Here is a 23298-nt window from a genome sequence, read left to right as displayed (position 1 = left end):
ATTAAACTTTGAATATGTTCACTCTTTTAGCATATTTTCTCATGTTAACTTTTGCTCTATCTTCTTCGAAAAGGACAGACGACATAAAAAAATTATTTCAGTTGCAAAATTAAATATTGATCTTGGCTAGGTTCTACCAAAATATTTACAAGAAGACACTCCAGCACCTCCACTTCAAAATAAAAAAGGAACAAGGTTAGGATCGTAGCAAAGTCATATATAACAAGTTAATTTTATTGGAAGGTGTAACTAGATCACCTCTTGTTCCAGATAACTAAAAATTTAATGTTTATTAGGTTCATTTTCAGTCATTCAAAGTATTTCTTTTCTTTGAAGCACCATTCGAATTAGCAGTAGAACCATGACTGATCTTGGCACCCCCAATTATTCTTGGTAGAGTAAAAAAATCAAAAGAAAGTGTGGAACAAAGTGAATTAAAGGAAAAAAGAAGGACAAAAAAAGAATAAATTTGAAAAAAAGGAGGCCCACCGCTCTAAAACAAAATTTAAATTGTAGCCGTTGGAAATCATTAGTAAAATAATGATTTTTCAAAATCTTCCCCTCCTATTCCTTCAATTCTCCGGAATAAACCCTTCCCCTATTTCAAAACCCAAACCGGCAATTCAAACCTTAGATCAAATCTTAGCCGTCCATCTCTGCCCCCCCTGCAGATTCTTATTTGAATCTTGAATAAAGAAATCAACAGACTTCACTCTCCGACAGCTCGAGAGAGAGAGAGAGAGAGAGAGAGAGAGAGAGAGAGGGAGGGAGGGAGATCATTTGAATTTCTATTACAAAGAACTGGTAAACTGCAACAAATTGTCCTGTGTCTGAGAGAGAGAGAGAGAGACAGAGAGGTTCTCTACTCGAGAATGAGTTGCCACTTTAAGATTTGATTTTTTTGTTCAAGATTCTTGAAATTCCAAATTAAGCTGAAATAACCCGAGAAAGTGACTTACAATTTCAACTTCTCGAGGACTCGGTATTCTCTTCTTCAACGCTTCTTTCAGGTACTAAATCAGCATTCTTTACACAATTTAAGGTGTTTTGAATTAAAATTCCTATCTTTTTAGTTTTTTTTTGGGAGATTTTTGTATGTCAGTACAAAGTTTATTGGAATAAAACGGGTTCAAATGTAGCAAAGGGATATTTAAGATTCATATAGATGAACCCACTTAGTTTGGGATCGAGGAGTAGTAGTCATTGTTGTTTTTGAATTAAAACACATTTATCTTAAATCTTTTTGTTGCTAACAGAATTAAGGTTTCTTGAATTAAATTCCTATTCTTTTTAGTTTGTTCGGAGATTTTTATATATGTGAGTATAAAGTGTATTGGAATGAAATGGGTTCAAATGGAGCTTAATGAATTTTCAAGATTCATATAAATGACACCAACTAGTATAAGATTGAGGTGTAGTAGTCACTGTTGTATTTGAATTAAAAGACATTTATCTTGAAACTATTTTGTTGGTACAGAATGTTGAGGGACTTCAAATTCTTGCGTCGGAACAGTGGCAAGAATGCTCAAGCTGAGGACATTGAGAATGTACCAGTGGATCCGAGGGATTCAATGGTTCCTCAAACCAGTACAGACTCAACAAGGCCACCTTTAAACTCAATTCAAGAAGCCACCCGGAATTTGAAAGGCGGAGCAGATCAACAAATGGGTGTTAGGGTTACTAAAATTGATAAGACCCCAACTAAACCTAAGGCTAGTAGATATTCTGATATCACTAAAACCCCAGAAAAGCCTATAGGTTTACCAAAAGGTCGATATGGGTGGACGCAGAAAGCTGATTCCAGCTCGAGTACTGTGGAAGCAGGGGATGACACAACTACATGTGGTGGTCAATCGAGGGTTGGAGCAGTCAATGCTACTCCTCGGTCCATGAGGACGATAGGAAGGGCGAATTCTGGCTATTCGGAGAGTCATTCTAATCAAACCACACCATCTAAAAGTGTAACTAAGCCTCCAACTCCTTCATTTTGTTTAGCTGGTGGTTCCAGGCCTTTAGCAAGTGGAGGTGCCCGGATGGCCAATTATGCAGCATTGTATAGGGGAATACCGAGCAGTGGTAATTCGTTGACTGTTGTTGATACAGTTGAAGTTCCTCATTTTGACCTCAAGGAAAATCCATCATTCTGGATGGAGCACAATGTACAGGTACGCTGACTTCTATAGCATGCCTTTAAGATTTGGATTTTCTCAGGATATATTTTGTCAACCTGTCATTTTGGTGATCAAGTACTAAACTGCATTGAATTACTATAGGTTTTGATACGAATGCGTCCTCTCAATAACATGGAGAGAAGTACTAATGGGTACAATAGGTGCTTGAAGCAGGAAAGTGCACAATGCATCACCTGGATTGGGCAACCTGAAACTCGGTTTACATTTGATCACGTGGCATGTGAAACAATCAACCAGGTCTGCTATAATTAATATCCAACTTAGAACAATTAATGGGTGCTATAAGATGCTGAAGATGATGCAATTTTATTTTGAAGGAAACACTTTTCAAAATGGTTGGTTTGCCAATGGTGGAGAACTGTTTATCTGGATATAATAGCTCCATCTTTGCATATGGACAGGTGAGGCATATGATATTTGATGAAAAACTATTGGGGTCACTGCTTTTGAACTTGTGCATGAATAGTGTTAAAAGTTGTTACTCCACGTGCTTAAACAAAGTTAACCTAAATGTTTAGAAGGGACTGGAAAAGGGGTTCATGGAGTTTCATTGTCTGCGCGCAACTTGTAAGGAATTTTTCAACCTGGCCTCTGCAAATTGATGTAGAATTTCTCAGGCATTTTAGTGGTTCGAGGAACCAGGATGTGATTGTATTCAGCCAGTTACTTGATCAATTGAATATTGAGTATCCACCACCACCACCCCTTCCAAAAAAAAGAAAAAAAGAAAGAAATCAAATCTCCTAAGTGCTTAGACTGTTATCGTTACATTCAATACAACTCCTTTTGAAGTATCTGCGAATGTTTAGATGCTAAGGCAAGTAGGAAACTGGACACTGTGTATTTATGATTATTATTGTCCATTTATCTTTCTAGTTCTCAAAGCAATGATATCTGTTCTTGATTCATTGTCCACTCACAGTTTTTACTTCTAAAGTTAAGTCAAAATTAGTAGCGCATTCAGATATAACTTCTTCTTGCAGACTGGTAGTGGGAAGACACATACAATGCTTGGTGAGATTGAAGAACTGGAAATCAGGCCGAGCCCCAACCGAGGAATGACACCGCGTATATTTGAATTCTTGTTTGCAAGGATAAGAGCAGTAAGTGGGATATTTATGCCTTCCATTCTTAATACAACTTCTAATTTAGAAATTGTAGGTCATTGCTTCTGTAAACTTCACTTTTGATTTCTATTTTTCAGGAAGAGGAAAGTAGAAGGGATGAGAGACTACAATACAGCTGCAAATGTTCTTTTCTAGAGATTTATAATGAACAAATCACCGATCTCCTTGATCCTTCATCCACAAATTTAATGGTAATTTGTCAATCCCGTATCTGAACTTGAACTGAAAATAAGATGCAACGTACTGCTGTTGGTTCACATTCATACTTTTCTCTTGTAGTTGCGAGAGGATAGCACGAAAGGTGTGTATGTTGAAAATCTGTCCGAATTTGAAGTCCAAACTGTGGGTGACATTCTTAGGCTCTTGACTCAGGTGACAATATCTGTTTTGAGTTTCTTCAATAATATCTTACTCTTTTCGTAGCACACACATGATGCAATTTTTTGCAAGTAGCATAAAAACGTTCTCATGAATTTGATTAAACTTCTTTCAGGGCTCTTTAAACAGGAAAGTAGCATCAACAAACATGAACAGAGAAAGCAGTCGCTCCCACAGTGTTTTTACCTGTATAATTGAGAGTAGGTGGGAAAAGAACTCTACTGATAACTTCCGTTTTGCAAGGCTCAATCTTGTTGACCTTGCCGGTTCAGAAAGGTAATTCATATATGGATAAGAGCAAAAATGTTATGTATTGCTAAGGAAAGAAAGAACTACAAATATTTCAGACATATCATTTACGTGGCCGTTACCTATTACAGACAAAAGACTTCTGGTGCTGAGGGTGAACGTTTGAAGGAAGCTGCAAGCATCAATAGATCTTTATCAGTTCTAGGGTATTTTTCCTGATAACCCTTGCCTCGTCTCCTAGGTCTTTTTCATTCAGTTGACAGAGCATTTCCTTCTGCAGTCATGTAATAATGGTTCTGGTGGACGTGGCCAATGGGAGGCCAAGGCATGTTCCTTACAGGGATTCGAGGTTGACATTTCTACTTCAGGTGAACTTTTAAAACACATTTTCTGCTCAGTGTTTAAACCAGAGCATATCGGCATCCTTCTTATAGTATTGAAATGCAGGATTCACTGGGTGGAAACTCAAAAACGATGATTATAGCCAATGTCAGCCCTTCTATCTGGTTGGTGTTATTTTATCCGTTTTTTTTAATCTTATACTGAGTAGTTTAGGTGAAAAGTTATTGGACTATGCTAATTTGCTTTCCTCAGTTGTGCAGCTGAAACACTGAATACATTGAAGTTTGCTCAGCGAGCAAAACTTATTCAGAACAATGTAAGCATATAACATAGCTGATGACAAAGTGGTGAACCTACATTCAGCCTCAATAATTTGACTTTGTTCCTTTTGTCCTTTTCAAACTGAAGGCTGTCGTCAATGAAGATTCTTCAGCAGATGTCACTGCTCTTAAACATCAAATAAGACTTCTAAAGGTGGAAAACCTCTTTTTAAACATTTATTCTGCAATGGCAGAAGTTAGCGTGAGCTTAAAACCTGATGGAAAAGATTGGTGAATTTTTTGAAACAGGAGGAGCTTTCTTCTTTGAAACGTCAGAATGTATCTAGAGCTTTGTCATTTGGTCAAACAACTATTTCAGGAGACTGTAGGACAGAAGATGACAGCAGTTATGCTGAGAAGGAACTTGAGACAGATCAGCATGGTAGTTTGATTACAAAGGAAGCCAAGGGCATTGTAAGGTTGTCCTCCAAACAGGTACACCATATCTTTTTAGACTGCTTTTCTATGTTGCTCGTCATCTCATATCATATCTTTTTCTTTCATGAATGAAGTTTGCAAGTCAAAAGTATGACACAACACCTCCAATAAGTTTTCAAGTTAGCATTCCATATGCTGCTATCTCACCTCCTGATGTACAAAATACTGAACAATAATAATAGCATTCCATATGCATTGTAAGGTTGTCCTCCAAACAGGTACACCATATCTTTTTAGACTTTTCGATGTTGCTCGTCATCTCATATCATATCTTTTTCTTTCATGAATGAAGTTTTCAAGTCAAAAGTATGACACAACACCTCCAATAAGTTTTCAAGTTATCATTCCATATGCTGCTATCTCACCTCCTGATGTACAAAATACTGAACAATAATAATAGCATGAAAACTATAGTTCAGTTACATTTTACATTTACCAAAGTCTAAAGTTGCAGAATGTGTTGAAACTCAGAAGTCTTCAATGAGAATAGCATGATAATTGATAGACAACAATGTAGCAAATAGCAATAAGATACAGAATAGGATGAATGAACAGAAGAGTGTTTAGATGTGCTATGTGATAGAGAGAGACACATGGTGAATAAGTTCTATAGAACTGTTGTGAGATCAATGATATTATCTTGGAGTGAAGATGAATGTCATATAAATGAATATGTGGTCATAAATAATAAGATAAGAGTAGAAGTGATCATATATGACAGATGGTGCAAGTAGCACACATGGAGGATAAAATGGAAGTAGCTTGAGATATTTTTGGTGTGTCCTACATAGATTTCTTAGATACATCGGTTCATAGGTGTGACAATGTGATGATTGAAGGTTATAAAAGAGGATGAGTTGTACCTAAAATCACATCGAGGAAAGTTGTTTTAAAAGATTTAAGATATCTCAGAATCAATGAAACTTAGTTAAGAATAAACCGCAATGGGAGTAAAGGATCCATACAGGAGATACCAACTAGTTGGGATTAAACTAATTAACTGTGTGGTGTGTAGGATAATTGTGGTCAGAGAACTCCTAATTCTATGTAAGAAGGCAAGTTATTCAATATCAGTATGAAATGGATTTGAATAGAGCGAAATGGCTAGAGGATTCATATAACCGACTGGTTGATTGAGACTAATTGACAAGTATGAGTGCAGGAAAAGAGGAACTATACCTATTCAATCATTGTTTTCTTCTTCTTTCTGATTTTAACTCAAGACCTTCATTAGATAGTTACTTTTCATAGTATCTGAAAACCAGCAGACTCTGCTTCTTTGCTTGTCCCAGCTTGGTTCACTCTGATTATTGCATCTCTATCTGGTGTTCTTACATTCTTGCATCATCGTGGCTAAATAATCAGACCTCACTTTCCAAGTGCTTATCTACTCTGCTGCGCAATGATTCCTCTTGCTTTTATTTCTTTGTTTTTCAGTTGAAATCACTAGAGACCACTCTAGCCGGTGCTTTAAGGAGAGAGCAGATGGCCGAAACTTCTATCAAACAACTTGAAGCTGAAATCGAGCAGCTTAACCGTCTGGTGACCCACTTCTCACTTTTTTGCCTTCCCTCCCATTTCTTTGTTTTGGTTTGACATTTGCAATAGTGCTGCAATAAGATAGCTAACTTTGTTGCTGAATACTACTGTTATTATACTTATCTCTTAGGTTCGTCAAAGGGAGGAAGATAATAGGTGCAATAAGATGATGATAAAGTTCAGAGAAGAGAAAATTCAAAGGATGGAGTCACTTGTCAATGGACTAATACCAGCAGATAGTTATTTATTGGAGGAAAACAGTGCACTTACTGAAGAAATTCAGTTGCTTCAAGCTAAGGTTGATAGAAATCCAGAAGTTACTCGATTCGCATGTGAAAACATTAGGCTTTTGGAACAACTGCGGAGGTAGAATGTTCAAACGGAAATTCAATATAACCGAATGTTGAAGCTCATTTCCTTTTTATTCGTCAATAATGTTCAACTTTGTTGGGAATATAGATTTCAAGACTTTTATGAAGAAGGAGAGAGAGAAATTCTGTTAGCTGAAATTTCGAACTTGCGGGATCAGGTAAACACGGTGCTTTTGTCTATTGTAGTTCTTTTACTTGTTTGAGCCTATAATGCTAAGACAATGTATGTGTTTTCACAGCTACTTATCAATATTGATGGGAGCTTGAAGCAGCACAGCCATTTGGACATGAATATTCCATCTCAGGTAATGTACATTGTAAAATAGATAGAGGATTGAGCAATTTCAATGTCAAGAGGTAACAAGTATATTTACAAGTACATAGAGCCCTAACTATAGAAATAATCAAAAAGGAAATCCTATAGATTTGTTGTGAATCCCTATAATTCTTCTGCTATGTACATTACATAAGAGTATATCTATATTCATTAAGTAACAGAATATGTCGACGTTCATTATGCAACACTCCCCTCAAGTTGGAGCATAGATATTAATCATGCCCAGCTTGTTACGAAGATAATCAACTCGACTTCCATTCAACGGCTTTGTGAACAAATCAGCTGGTTGCTCTCCTGTATTCACGTAGCCAGTGGAGATCAAGTTCTCTTGATTCACGTAGCCAGTGGAGATCAAGTCCTCTTGAATCTTTTCACGAATGAAATGGCAGTCAACCTCAATATGCTTAGTTCTTTCATGATATACCGGATTTGACACCAGAGTTTTGCTGGTATTGGATGCTCCAACCCAATTTCAGTCAAAAGATGATGTATCCACATAATTTCACACGTAGATTGTGACATAGCTCTATACTTGGATTCGGCACTGGATCGAGATACAACACTTTGCTTCTTACTCCTCCACGATACCAGGTTCCCGCTAACAAAAACACAATACCGTGTAGTTGATCTTCTATCAATTTTGGATCCAGCCCAGTCAGCATCTGCAAAACACTCAATATGAGTATGGTCGTGATTGCTATATAATATGCCTAGTCCAGGAGCTCCTTTCAAGTAACATAAAATTTGTTCCAAAGTTGTCCAATGTTTGACCGTTGGTGCAGACATGAACTCGCTAACAACACTTACCGCAAAAGCAATATCTGGACGAGTCACAGTGAGGTAGTTTAATTTTCCAACTAACCTCCTGTATCTCTCTGGATCATTAAAAGGCTCGCCATCATCTTTCATAAGATGTTCATCAGGAACCATTAGAGTGTTACAGGGTTTAGCTGCCAACTTTCCAGTATTTGCAAGCAAGTCAAGAATGTACTTTCTCTCGGACAAAAGAATTCCCTTCTTGCTTCTATTTAGTTCTACTCCCAAAAAATATTTCAACATGCCCAAGTCCTTTGTATGAAACTTCGTATGCAGGAAAGACTTGAGGGAAGAGATCCCCACAGTCACTTCCTGTGATAACAATGTCATCAACATACACAACGAGGAGAATAGTGCCAGCTGCTGATTGCCGATAGAAGACTGAGTGATCACACTTGCTCATTTTCAGCCTAAACTCCTGAACTACTTCACTTAACTTACCAAACCAAGCTCGAGAACTCTGCTTCAAGCCATACAAAGACTTCTTCAAATGACAGATTTTCCCATACTCCCCCCGAGCAACAAAATCGGGTGGTTGCTCCATATACACTTCTTCCTAAAGGTTACCATGAAGGAATGCATTCTTGATATCTAACTGATGTAAAGGCCAATTTCGGAAGCAGCTAGAGAAATAAATAAGCGAACAGAAGTGAGTTTGGCAACTGGGGAGAAGGTATCAGAATAATCCACCCCATAAGTTTGAGCATACCCTTTAGCCACAAGTCTAGCCTTAAATCTTGCCACGGAACCATCTGGATTCACTTTACCTATGAAGACCCTCTTACATCACAAAGGTTCCTTTCCTTTGGGTAAATCCACCAAGTCTCATGTCTGGTTCTCCTCTAAGGCATGTATTTCTTCAAGCATTGCATCAGACCACCCAGGATGATTCAAAGCCTCCTTCACTGTTTTGGGTATCGAGATGGAGTCTAGAAAAGAAATCATAGATCTAGACGCAGAGGATAAGCGATCATAGGAAATAAAATTAGCAATGGAATATATGGATTTGCAAGTACGTATACCTTTGCGAAGAGCAATAGGAAGGTCAAGGTCTTCTGGACGACTAGGCGGATGAGGATCTGATGACGAAGAAACTGTTGCAGGACATGTCTCATTTGTCTCTTGCCTCCGCGAGTAAACTTGAACAATTGACGGTCTTGCTAACATAGTTGGAGCAGGTGCTAAAGGTACACTAGTTGATTGGTGTTCAGTAAAAGAATTAGGAGCTGGAGGAACATCGTCTGGTTGTTCTGTTAAAGCACGAATAACCTGATATGTTAGCCACTAGTCTTCCTCCCCCTGATTAGTAGAAATAGGAGGTGCATAGTAAAATGGTGTAGTTTCTGAAAATACCACATCTGTTGACACCAAATATTTGTCAAGTTCAGTAGAATAACATCGAAACCCCTTCTAAAGGCGAGAATAGCCCAAGAAAACACACTTCAATGCCTTGGGATCCAACTTGGTAACACATGGTCGAACATCTCGAACATAACATGTGCATCCAAATACTATAGGACTGAAATAACTCTGACATTACCACCAAGCACAGTAGATGGCATGCGATTAATTAGAAAACAAGCCGTAGAGACCGCATCATTTGGAACAAAAGTGCCCAAGTAGATGCCTATTCTTCCTCTCCGCAACTCCATTTTGAGAGGGTGTATCAACACATGAAGACTGATGCAATATACCATGTTGTCTCATGTAGGACTGAAATAACTCTGACATGTATTCTTTAGCATTATCACTCCTTAGAATACGCATCAAAGCATTGAATTGAGTTTTGACTTCAGCACAAAAGGCAGAAAAGTGAGTAAATACTTCAGAACGACTCTTCGTAAAATAAATCCAAGTCATTCGAGAAAAATCATCTACAAAAGTGACAAAATATTTATGCTCAATTTTGGAAACAACAGGACATGGTCCCCAAACATTAGAATGAACTAACTCAAAAGCTGATTCAACTCGCTTATTTACCCTTGGACCTAACGAGATGCGATGATGTTTTGCAAATCGACATGACTCACAATCCAATGAAGAAATATTCTGAAACTGAGGACAGAGCTTCTTCAACAGAGGTAGAGAGGGATGTCCCAATCGACAATGTGCTTCAAAAGGAGACACGACATTGGAACATGCAATAGACTGTGGCTCCCATTCATCAAGAATGTAAAGATCACTAGATAGATATCCTTTACCAATAATAGTAACTGGAGAGGGTGCTTTGTGTGAGGGTGGAGAGGGTGCTTTATGTGACGGAAAGCTAGAAAAAATATATGGATTACCTATCATGTGATTTGTGGAACCTGAATCAATCACCCATTTTTTTGAAGAGGTAATAAGTCATGTTTTATCTGACCCAGCAAAAGCAGTTGAATTGAATTCTGAAATTGAAAAATTTTTAGAAACTCATCCGAAACCAAAATTGTTGGGCTAGGTAGGAGCTGTAGTATTATTTCCTCCCTGCATACTATTTATGATCATCTTTCCAAAAACTCCCCAAAGTATCAATATAAATGTTAGAAAAGCTAATAAAGCTCAAAAGTTCTCCACCAGAATAACACTATCCAACGAAACAGCGAACGAAAGACACCCAATGAAACAAAGAAACAGAACTCTAATAGAGCCAATCTAATAGAAAATAATCAATCAAAAGTCCAGCCAATAATGGTAAGAATCAGTAACCAAGAATCACTAACCAACAGATGAATCTCAAAGCTTTATAACCAAAGTTCCACACACAAAGTTAGTTCACTACTAAGGATCAGGCAATCACAGAAGGAAACAAAATTTGAACACAACAAAGAAAAGATGACAAAACCTTGACACTATGAACCGAACCTGGGATGGTCAGAGATTTTCCTGGCCGAGGTTTCCTGAACAAACAAACACCATAAGTTGGACGAAAATGTAAAGTCGATGCCGGAGAACCAAGTCGATGCTTAGTGGTGATGGTTAAACTTCAAATTCCAAACCCTTCAAAAGTATTCTGACCCTAACTGACAGTTCCAGTAAGTTCTCTATCTAACTCCGGTAAAGCCGGAGAACCCGCTTTGTTACCATGTAAAATAGATAGAGGATTGAGCAATTTCAATGTATATTATGTCAAGAGGTAACAAGTATATATACAAGTACATAGAGCCCTAACTATAGAAATAATCAAAAGGAAATCTTATAGATTCGTTGTGAATCCCTATAATTCTGTTATGCACATTACATAAGAGTATGTCTGCATTCATTAAGTAACAGAATATGTCTACGTTCATTATGCAACATAAAACAACAGCTTGTACAGCGTGTTCTTTCCTGTTTCAACTGCTTAAAGGGTCAAAATCAAGCCTGCTTATGTTCAAGCATATTTTCCATGGTGCAGGATTCTACATATGTTTGCGATGAGCAAACTGCACTTCATTCAGAGGTTGGTCTCTAGTCACCCCCTAACTTGAAGTAATTGAACAATCTTGATCTCTGATATGGATTCTCATGTTTCAGTTAAAAAAGACTTTGTACGAGTTGGAGGGATGCCGGACTAACTTAAACTGTTGTTTGGAGAAAAATGAAAAACTCAGCAGGTTAGTGAACCTTTTTAACACCTTACTTTAGTAATACTATCTGTGTTGTGTCTTGTTCAGCTGAGCTTCTATAGACTTTCCTGTTGTTTAACATATTGAAATTCAAACTGCTGCAGCTATTAGTGCCCTCTAACTTGCTCTCAATACTCCTCAGGGAAATAGATGAATTGCGAGGTTCATTAAATAGCATCAGTTCTGCTGACAACGATCACAATGGCGGGAATGAAGTCAGAAAGGTAATTCTCTTTCTGAGTTCCAAACAAGCATGTTTCTGTCATTATATAACTACAAATAAGAGAAAAGAAGAAGAAGAAGAAGGATGATTAGAGACTTTTATCATGATTCAGAAAGTTATTGGACATTTGAATTACAATAAACTTTTCTGACTTAGTAATGAATCTGAGATGAGAATATACCACAATTTGGCCAGAAGAATGTAATCCCACGAAACAACAGAATAATCTTGAGTTGAAGTTGCGCTCAAGCCTCAAAAGCCTTTGGGGTAACGTAATGCTCATAAGTTGACCAATCAAATACACGATATTAGAGCAGTCAGTCCAAGTTCCTACTGTTTTCTGATGATTTTTGACCATGTATTTTGCTTATAGGATCGCACTGAACATTCTATTGTATGATTTACTTTTTTTTTTCATAACTCAAGTTTGCTTATGTTCTTTATGTGGATGACTATAACCATAATTTTTCAGGAGTCAATACCAGAAGCTCTGGCTACTGATGGCAAATCAACAACTGCTGATCAGAAAGAGAAGGAATATACGAGGAAAGAGGATATGATGAAGAAAATTGAGGAGATTATGGATTTGCAACTTGAGTTGGACATTCTGAAAGTTATAGTTCAAGAAGAAAGGTTGCATCGCAATGAATTGGAGCAAAGTGCTCAATCCATGATGCAAGACCTAGAGTCATCAAAAGAGCAGCTTCTGTTAGTGACCAAGAAATGTGAAGATGTTCAGGCAGAACTCAGGGAAGCAAAATCCATTATTGAAGCTCTTGAATCTCAACACCTCTTAGCAATCACTGAGGTAGAAGATCTAAGAAACAGTAACAGCCATTATGCTGAATTACTGCAGAAACAGGAGCTTGAAATCTCTTCCTTGAAGGAGCAAATGATTCGTCAAGAATTGAGAGATCTCTCATCTTCGAAGCTCTTAGAAAGTGATGATTCTCCTTTGCAAGCAAAGCTTAAAAAGATGCATGATTCCCTTGAGAAGGCCAAAATGTTGAATCGGCGGTACCAAAATAACTGTGAATTTCAAGTCTCAAATGAGGAAGCGATGGATGAAATAAGTAGGCAGGCTGAGGCAGAAACTGCTGAAGTGATTGTATGCTTGCAGGAAGAACTCCTTCTTCTGCAGCAGGAAGTCAGAAATAGTAGCTTGAAAGAGATGGAGAGCACAAAGAGGTTAACTGAGCTGGAAACAGAGGTTAAAAGTTTGGAGGCAAAATTGTCTTTGATGACAGAAGAAAATCGAAAACTTGGTGAAATTGTACATGACAAAGAAAAAGAGTTAATAGATATGGCTGAAGAATGGGCACAGGTAAACAGCGAAATTGAAGCTATTGTAAGTGGGGGGAATGAGGCTCTCAAAGATGCATGTGAGCAACTGGATTTTATTTCCAGTACATTTCCAGATAAGAGAAGTAGGATATCTGAACAATTTGGCAGAATGACAAAATGCATTTTTGAAAAGGATTTATTTATTGAAGAGCTCAATCAGAGTCTGGAGAATGCTCTCAACAAAAGAAATGATATGGAATCCATGTTGAGATCTCTTAGAGGGGCAGCTTTAGTTATGACGGAGGCGCACCAGCTAGATTGCCGTGAAAAAGATGCTGAGATACTTTCTTTGACATCCCAGTTAAGCTCAAAGGCACATGTCATCTCAGAACTTGAGAACAAGATTAAGCATGGGGAGGATCAACTCAGAAAGGCGTCGGTCAGTGCAACTGTTGCTTTTGTGGTGGTTAACTGGTTGTCTGAACAGAATTCCAACTATATTGATGCTTTAAGCCAGAAGGACATGCAGCTTAAGGAATATCTAGAAACAAGCAGACAGAAGGATGTTATTCTCTGTGATCAGGCCTCAGTAGTCGCTGCTGCAGAGAATCAAAATGAGTCTCTTGAGGAGCAAAGACAAAAGCTTGAAGAAAGTGATCTGTTGAAAACGATTGAGAAACTTACAGAGCTGCAAGCAGGTGTTTCAACAGTACGTTCGCACCTGAGTGAGTGCGTTGAAATAAGTGGAAGTCCTGGAAAAGATATTAGCAATGAAACTGATGCATCTTTTTCTTCTATTTACAAGTTAGAAACACGGGTAAGTTTTCCGCCATTATGTTTGAAAATTACTCATTCTTATAGTCTATCTGCTTCTTAAGTGGCATGGTAGGTTCCTTTGTATTATTATTGTAATCCAACTTTAATGTATTGTTGCAGACAGGTACTGAGATAAGACAACACAGCCAGCACCTAGAGTCATGCATTCTTGAAGATAGGACAGCTGAAAAACCAGACCATTCATCCGACAAAAGCAATAACATGCTTAAATCAGTCAGCAATTGGAAAACTTTTCAAATGAATTGGAAGGATAAGAATGCCAGAGATGATACAATTATTCTACTAAGGAAAGAAATGGAATCTGCTCTTGAATGCTTAAAAGGAGTGCAAGCTGAAATGGCCAAATTATGCGTTGAGAAAGAAGCATTGCGGTCATCTGAGCAAAAGAGTAGAGAGAGCATTGGAGATTTTGTGACTGCGGTAACTTCTCTACAGACCTATATGGATAAGTTTGAACATGAACTTGAATTTAAAGTGGAGTTAGTAGATGATAAATTACAGAAAATAGAAGATGCTGTGCAAGAGTCCTGCAGCTCCTGGTACGAGCAAAAAAAGGTTAGGCCCATATCATAGAAACATCATACGTTTACTGCTCATGACTTGCAATGTTGAAATCCATCTTTTTGACTGTTATATTACAATTTTATCACTCTAATCCTTGATAACGATCAACTTGACGAAATAAATAATGCGTCATAAAATATAAGCATAGAATTCAATGTAAAGGACAAACTCCTGCCATTAAAGTAGGTGTGATATATAACCAACAATACAGTCTGATCTGCTCTCCTGGAATCCTTATCTGCAGCTACTTGAAGATGAACTTTGTGATGCTAAGGCAGTGGCGGCCCAGAAAACTACGGAAGCTTTATGCATTCTAGCCAAATTCGAAGAGGTCCAAGACACCATGAAAGATGCAGACATCATGATAAATGAACTGATGATAGCAAATGAATCCTTAAAGCTTGACATTAAAGAGCTTAAGAGGAAGGAGATCAGCTTAGCTGACCAGAGAGATATCCTTGTTAATGAAAATCAAAGCTTGCAGTCGGCTAATGATCTAAAGAACATGCATTCCCAAAGACTGGAGCATGAGTTTGAGTCAGATCTGGCAATGATGCAAAGGCTGGTATTGGAGATGGAGGATATAGTTTCACAAACAGCAACCACTTCCACAGATGAGCTGAAGTCTGTAACTACTGATCTCCTTATCATAAAGTCTCAGGTTCATGAATCAACTAAGTGCATGAGGTCATGGCTTGAGGAGATCTGGTCAGATCTTATCGTCAAGGACTGCGCTCTGTCTGTCTTGCATCTTTGTCACATGGGCATTCTCTTAGAAGCTGCTGCTGGATTGAATGCAGAAAATGGGCTACTCCATCATGGGCTAAGTGAATCTAACTCATTAATATCGAAGTTGAAGGAGCAGAACATCAAAGCACAGAAAGAGCTCGAAATGTGCAGAACACTGAAGGGGAAATTATTGGCTGACATTAAAAGCAATTTTGATCGCGTAGTAAGGAAAGAGTCTGATGCAGGGGAATTCACCTCCAAACTTGGATCCTTCGAGAAAAAAATATTAGATCTGCAGTTCCAGGAAGAGTCAATGTTAGCAAGGTCCGAGCAAATGGGATCCGAGCTTGTTGAGTTAATGAAAGAGATAGATCTCAGCAACAAAGCTGTCTTGACATCTGTTATAGATAAAGAAAGGGTGCTGAAGGACAAAGAGGAAGCCTTGACATCTCTGGAAGATAGTTTGGCAATGGAATTTCTTGCAAAAGGCTTTGAGTCATTAATTTTGTCATCCGAGTTAGAAGAGAGCACCATATTAATATCTGAGTTGGAGAGAAAAACTAAGCATTTTTGTAAAGTCGCCGAAAGTTTGAAGAGAGAAATCATTTTTGGCAACCTAGATGTTGCATTAACTGCATCCATCCTACTTGACAAGGAGGTTGAGGTTTCTATCCTACAGCAAGAAGTTGCAGAAGCAGGAATGAAGCATCAGAATATGTTGGCTGAGCTTACTGAAATGAATTCAATGATTGCCAAAGTTCACTCTAGAAATAACGCTCTTGAACAAGATACTTGCTCACTGATGGAAGTTTCTTGTTTGAATGAGACATTGAAACGTGAACTTGGTGAATTGGTGGAAGCAAAGACTGTTCTGACAACCCAGGTCCAGGAACTTAGCTCTGAAAATGAGAAGTTGCTTGAAGAATTACAAACTAAGGATTCAGCCCTTGAAAGTTCTTCAAGTCGCATCTTCTTCCTTGACCAACAAAACCAGATGTTGCAGAATGAAAGCTGCTTGCTGGAAGCTGCATCATGTAGACTCCAGAATGATATGGAAATGAAAGATGCAGAACTTAGAAAAATGAATTGTCTTGAAAAGGAGATTGAAGCACTGCAGCATGAAATAACAGAGTTAAAAGGAGAACGTTGCCTACTCTTCCAGGAGTTGGAGGTCAAAAAAGCAGATATGGAATCTTGTGATCTGAAACCACAGATTGAGAGAATCAATGCTTTGGATGCAGAGAATGCTTCCATGAGAAACCAACTCAGATCTCATGAGAAGTGTACATATGACACTTTCGATATGGTGCTCAAAGTAAACAGCATTGGGAGTAAAGCATTTTATGCTTTTCAAAATAAAAGTGCTGAATTAGATACCATGTTACAGGATATACATAAAGAAGTTGAGAGGGGATCCAAGTTTTTGCAAGAGTTTGAATCATTTAAGAATTTCGCCGAAGAGATTTTATTACAAAGCGCTTCCCTGCAAAATGAGTTAGTTCGGAAGGATGACGTCATCAAAGGAATGCTATTTGACCTTAGCTTGTTACAAGAAGCGGCGTCTAACCACAAGGATCAAAAGGATGAAATTGATGATTTGGTAGCTTCTATTAGTACTTTGGAAACTGAGCTTGATGAAGCTGTTTGTAAAGGTCAATCGCTTGAAGTTCAGTTGCAGGAAAAAATAAGTAAGATAGCTCTTTTGGAGTCGGATATCTCGCAAAAGTGCAAAGACATAGAATTGCTTTCAAGCGAAAACTCGGTGCTGACTGCCAGTGCCAAGGAGACCATCGAAGCAAAATGTTCCATGGAGGAGGAATTGTTAGAGAAAAGGGAAGTTTGTGAGAACTTAGAAATAGAACTCACCAAATTTGGTGATATTGTTAGTGAAATGAACAATTCAATCGAATGCTTGAGGAGAAATCTGAATGACGTTACTAGTGAGAGGGATGACCTCCATGGAGAAATTGTCAGATTGAAAAGGGAGCTAGATATGGCACAAACGCTTGCAGAGGAAAGTGAAGCAATTGCCATAGAAGCAAAAGAGGTGGAGTCATGTTATAAAATACTTTCTTTAGTTATTGACCTCCAATGTCTTCCGTTTCCTTCACCCCCCCCCCTTTTCTTACAACAATATTCTGTTAATTTCAGGTGGCAGAGATGGCAAAACTCCAGGCTGAAGAGAAAGAAGAGGAGGTTACATTGTTAGAGAGGTCTGTTGAGGAACTAGAGTGCACAGTGAATGTACTAGAAAATGAGGTACTCATTCTTGCAAATTTAACGTATTCATTTATTTATTTATTTATTATTTAATAACATTATATGTCCCACTTTATAGGTTGAATTTGTCAGAGGAGAGGCTGAGCGGCAGCGTTTACAGAGGGAGGAGCTTGAACTGGAACTTCATGCTATCAAGCAACAAATGAACAATGTAAAAGGCAGTGATGTCGACATGAAAAGGTTTCTGACAACCTTACCATGTGACATGAATTCTCAAAAATGGGACCCTTTTAGGTTTCTAAATGTTTTGATTTCTATTTATACAGGCATCTAGAGGAGAAAGAAAAAAATCTTCAAGAAGCCAGTCAGCGCATACAACTTCTTGAGGGAGAAATCATCTCAAGAGATGCTGAAGTGAGTTTCATCCTCTATTATCTTTACAAAGTTTTGTTCTTTAAGCTCAGTCAGCCAGTCGTTATTAAATGTCAGTAACTAGTTAGATTAACTTTATTTCATTTTATTAACAGATTTCCCACTTCAAGGCTCATATATCAGAACTAAATTTGCATGCTGAGGCACAGGCTTGCGAGTATAAGGAAAAGGTAATTCCTCATTCATTCTGATGATTGTGATAGTTGGTGCTGGTTGCTAACCTGTGATTTTAACCTAATGTAAAAAAAAGTTCAAGGCATTGGAAGCAATGGTAGAAAAAGTCAAGATGGATCCCCATGCCACCCAAGCTCCAACTTTATCATCAAGCAAATTGGAGAAAAATGCTTCAAAGCCTAGGGGTTCCGGTTCCCCTTTCAAATGCATCGGAATAGGCCTGGTTCACCAGTTAATGTCTGAGAGGGATGAGGATCATAGTGCAGAAAGACATCGTATCCAAGAACTTGAGGCTCTTGCTGCAAGTAGACAAAAAGAGGTATGTTACATCCTATAACAACGTGACTTATTTTTTGTAAAAAATATCCTTCACTTAATTGTGTTCATAAACTCATTGCAGATATTCATGCTGAACTCAAAATTAGCTGCTGCCGAAAGCATGACCCATGACGTAATACGTGATCTATTGGGTTTGAAATTGGATATGAATAACTACGCGGTAATTTAGCTTAATCTATATCTTTTGCTTGAGAATGTTAAAAACTAAAGGCCATTTCCTTTTTTCAGTTCTCTAGCATGACCTGACCATTTCACCTATATTTTTGCTTGTGTGTGTTATCCACCAGACTCTGCTGGATAATCAGCAAGTGCAAATGTTGACGGAGAAGGCTCGACTCCGTAATTCTGATGCTCAGTTCAAGGTCACCTTAGTAATGATGCTGTTATCACCAACTAATAGTCTGGACTTATTTAATATTATTAACTGATTCTTTGGTTTGCAGGAGCAAGAGGTTCTTAAGCTGAAGCAACAGCTAAATGAGTTCATAGAGGAGAGGAAAAGGTATTAATTGTCAATTAGATTCTGAGAGTACCCTTGTTGTTTTTCGGATAAGTGCATTTCTCATTTTTTTTTGTTGATTAGATGGATTGAGGAAATTGAGAGAAAACAAGCAGAGATGGTGGCTGCACAGATTGCACTAGAAAAACTGCGCCAACGAGATCACTTGCTTACAACTGAAAATGAAATGATAAAGGTTGGAAATGTTGTGAATTTTTTTTTCAATTAGACCTCGGCAGGTTGTTAATATATCAAAGACCACTTATTTTCTGGACATTTTCTCAGATGGAGAATGTAAATCATAAGAAGAGGGTCATGGAACTTGAAGCAGATATAAAGAAGTTGTCCGGTCAGCAAAACCTTCAACAACGTATCCACCATCATGCTAAAATAAAGGTACATACCTTTTACCATGCTTAGACTTCCCAGACTCTGAAGATCATTGCAATGAAAATGCTAGTTGCATCTTTTGCTACAGCACTAATCTCACTGCTTGTGTTTATCTCGTCACAGGAAGAGAACAATTTACTGAAAAATCAGAATGATGACCTTATTGTTAAGTTGCGGAAAGCTGAAACAATTCTTTCAAGAGTCAGGGAAGAGCTGGCTCACTTCCGTCAAACTAATGGAAGAAGCCCCTACATTAATTTTGATAAGGAGCAAATACTGGAGAACAAGTTGAAGGTTAGTATTCTCCAGAATTTAATGTTGCCTAGGACTAGGAGTAACCCCAATGTGGCTGTGGACATATGCTAGGACAGAGAGAGAAGAATCCTATTGTTGTATATATAGGACTTAAAACAATTTGTAATTTGTCCAACAGGAAAAGGAAGAGGAAAGACTGCAATTGGCGCAGAAGTTACTTGGCCTGTGCGCTACTGTGCTGAAGGTCAGGAGAACTTCATCTTTCATTTACTTAAGGATATGTAGTTTTATAGCTACAGTTCTTTGAATTTTGTCAATTGGCATTGGTTTTCTTATCATTTGGAACATATACTGTAGGCTGCTGGAATAACTAGACCAACATCCGAGGTTGGGATCTCAGCAGCTGAAGAAGCACTTGAGCAGCTCAAAAACAAATTGAATGCACTGGAAAGAGAACTACAAGATGCCAAATTTAAGGTAACATACTAACATCCATAATATTTCAATCATTTTGTTTCATTGAAAACCTCAAAACACAGTTCGTATCAAACTAACGATGCCAAGTCACTAACAAATTCACTCACCTTTACCAGAATAAAATGACTAATGAACGAATCCGATTGTCTGAGATCATGCCACAATCTTCCCCTCTAAGAATAGATGAAAATGAACAGACTTCAAACAGAGGATCTTCCCCTCTAACAGTCTTCGATCGGTGAAGCTTCTTTACCAACTTAAAGAGGCAAAATTTATATGTACATTGTGTTAGTTTTTTGCTAGCAGTTTGTTCATATGTTCTTTTGTATGTATACACTTCCCCACAAAAGTTGAAGATCATGGAAATCTGTAAATAGTGTATCCAGGATTTTGTATTATATTCTTTTGAAAGTACTTATGTAATTCATTTATTTTGTAAATCTCCTAGTGTAAACTTCTACTTATGTTGTACAATCAAAGTGCTGTCACATTTATGTTTTATTGGTGAAAAAGACAATTTGGACGTAACAGTTATTTCTCGTTCCATGTTAAACCCTACTCCAATTTTTTCTTTTCTCGTCGGCAAGTACTTCAAAAACTTTACTCTTTGCTAATAAAGAACTTGACATCTTTTCCTTAACAAAAAATAAATTTACCCCACATCAAATATTCTAGGAGTAATATTTTTATAATTTTGAATCTTCGTTCATTTAACATTTTAACTACAATCATACACAAAAAGGAAAAAGGAAAAAAAGAAGAAGAACAGACTTAGGAAAAAGAAACCTATATATTCCCTTTTTCTTAAATTAAGAAGAAGATAGGTGTAGAGACGACATGTTGCTCTTTTTTCCTAGACCAGATTGTTTTAATTATATTTATTATACATTACACTATCTTTATCTACAATATTAGTTTTAGAAAGATAAAAATATGTTCATTTGGTGCTCTATATGCATCGGTTAGGAGCCAGCAGGGGGTGACGTTGCGTCGTCTGTGTATACAGCTGAGGAAATCGAAGAAGATAGAGTCATTCTCTACCTTGAATTTGGTAATCGTCAAACCAAAGGACCGATTAAATGAATCTAGACTCTTCATGTTACTCAATATTATACAAAACAAAAATGATAAATTTGAAAATTGAAAGTATTAGAAGTGTTCCATAATTTCTATTGATATATAAATTTCCAACATGATTATAAGACTCATGGATAACATATGACCTAAATGTAAACATATTACATGATTAACACTCGGTCCCAATCAACTATCCGGTATATATTTGACTACCGGATTGTTTGCTTTAATTAGATATATAGGCTATAGCCATTTTGGTGAATGATGTACAATCACAATGTTATAAAAATTATGTTTTGTTGGTGAAAAAAGGCATTTTTGTTTGTTGTGGATGTAACATTTATTTTTCGTCCCAAGTAAAATTCACAATTTTTTTTTCTATTCTTATTTTATCTGTTTATTATAACTTATAAGTAAACAATCCTACAAATCTAACTTTTTTGCACCTCGTACTATGACAATAGGTTGGAGAATCGCCTCCAAATACCATACGGCCTTCTCCTTAATAAAATTATGAGTTAACAAATATTGAGGCAGAAAGATTCAAAATAAACCTCTCAACTTACCGCATATTTTTAGTTCCTATAGCAAAGGTTAATACCTTATTTATTTTAAATAAAAATTATTTTAAAAAATTATATTCTATAGATACCTTTTAATATTTATAGCAAAATATCTAATTTTGGTTACCTCCTATCCCTAAGCCACTAAATACGTTATTCAGTTACTCTATTTTCTTTCTCTCTCTACTTTGATACATGTCATTCTCTTCCTCCATTCCCTAAAAACACGATGCTCAATCTCAAAATTCCTCTCACCCACATCACTACCATTAGTCAAAAACCCCACGCTCTCTCCTCCCCTTGCACTTTCAGACAACTCTTCATATCTTCAACATAAGGAAAGGGAGGTCCAAAACACAGAAATAGAGAGAAAAAGAGAGAGGACGCAGTACATTTCAAGTCATACGAAGATTCATCTTCATTATTATTTAGTAAATAGATGAAGAATTAGAGTCAAAATTAAAACTTGGAGACAATGAATTTTGAGCCAGAGGAAGACAATATGAGGGACGAAGATCTGCTGGGTTAATGGTTTTTGCGATGAAAAGAGTTGTTGGTTCTTGGTTTTTACGTTGTATTTTAATGTATTTCATTGTATTCATTGTCTTTTTTTTCATTGTAATTCAATGTATCTCGCTGTATTTCATATATTTCATTATATTCACTGTCTTTTTTTCATTGTATTTCAATGTATCCCGCTGTATTCTATGTATTTCATTGTATTCACTGTCTCGCTATATGCCATGAATATATTCGTATGTTTTGTTAATTAATATAATTTATGTATTCAGATGTATTATATAATTTCTCTGAAGATTGCTATGTTTTTTGGGGTATTTTTCGGTTAAGAATCTTTTTTATAACTGAAAATACAAAATTTGTATGTTATAATTGATTTTGTTGAGTTATATAAGGAGTATATTATATTAATTGATTCATTTGCCGTTTAAAAACAATGTAATCCCATGTTTCACGCCGTGAATACAATCGAATACAATAATCTGTCCAGCTGTACTCGAATACAACAACTAATTAGTTGGACTTCCCTGATTCACGCCTATTTTGCGACTGTATTCATGAATACAGTAGCTTAAATACACCTAATACATCTTATAACAATAGAAAACGTATCTACAATCCGTAATATAGCAAATGGTATATATAGATAGTTAATTACCACTAAAAGATAGTGTTTTATGAAAATTTCTCTTTTTAATATTCTCTGTTGAAGATTCAAAATATTTAATTGGAACGACAATACTCAAATAAACATTAGTATTGCCACAACAAAAAAATAATTCCTTTTGCGTCCTATAAAATAACTTGACATTTTTCTCAAATAAACATATCTTTTCCCAACAGTTAAATCCAATATTCAGTTTTTTCTCATTCGTATGTTAATCTTTCTATTTTGGCATGTGGCAAAATGTTTGAGAAGGCCATAGAAAATATTACCTATGAGAATATTGACACAATAAACCCAAGATCAAACATGATATTAAGACACAGAATAAATCAAGATTAGCAAGAATGGTTGTG

The 23298-nt window shown here is 37.0% G+C and overlaps 1 protein-coding gene and 1 long non-coding RNA gene across 2 annotated transcripts; one reads left to right on the top strand and one right to left on the bottom strand.

Moving 5' to 3' along the window:
* The first annotated feature begins 597 nt into the window (after nucleotides 1-597).
* Nucleotides 598-20620, top strand: LOC104234134 (kinesin-like protein KIN-12D). The gene is made up of 38 exons (XM_009787634.2): nucleotides 598-1010; nucleotides 1478-2165; nucleotides 2274-2429; nucleotides 2510-2593; nucleotides 3176-3295; nucleotides 3397-3510; nucleotides 3599-3691; nucleotides 3813-3973; nucleotides 4078-4152; nucleotides 4227-4314; nucleotides 4394-4452; nucleotides 4541-4604; nucleotides 4697-4762; nucleotides 4858-5043; nucleotides 6484-6588; nucleotides 6716-6951; nucleotides 7045-7114; nucleotides 7196-7261; nucleotides 11486-11530; nucleotides 11605-11684; nucleotides 11839-11920; nucleotides 12392-14020; nucleotides 14140-14595; nucleotides 14849-17380; nucleotides 17485-17592; nucleotides 17672-17793; nucleotides 17880-17967; nucleotides 18081-18155; nucleotides 18236-18478; nucleotides 18560-18658; nucleotides 18786-18860; nucleotides 18942-19000; nucleotides 19082-19193; nucleotides 19283-19393; nucleotides 19511-19681; nucleotides 19821-19886; nucleotides 20000-20119; nucleotides 20236-20620. Exons 2-38 carry the CDS (start codon nucleotides 1479-1481, stop codon nucleotides 20359-20361), a joined length of 8829 nt encoding a protein of 2942 aa, XP_009785936.1. The 5' UTR covers nucleotides 598-1010; nucleotide 1478; the 3' UTR covers nucleotides 20362-20620.
* Nucleotides 18370-20315, bottom strand: LOC104234133 (uncharacterized). Its single transcript, XR_712884.2, has 3 exons — nucleotides 20227-20315; nucleotides 19402-19525; nucleotides 18370-18458 (listed from the first exon to the last, which is right to left on the bottom strand). It is a non-coding gene; the product is annotated as an uncharacterized lncRNA (long non-coding RNA).
* Nucleotides 20621-23298: the final 2678 nt, after the last annotated feature.

Source organism: Nicotiana sylvestris, chromosome 1 (assembly GCF_000393655.2).
Source record: "Nicotiana sylvestris chromosome 1, ASM39365v2, whole genome shotgun sequence".
In the NCBI taxonomy this organism is placed as follows: Eukaryota; Viridiplantae; Streptophyta; class Magnoliopsida; order Solanales; family Solanaceae; genus Nicotiana; species Nicotiana sylvestris.
Note: the sequence above shows the minus strand (reverse complement) of the source record. Positions and strands in the feature narration are given on the sequence as shown.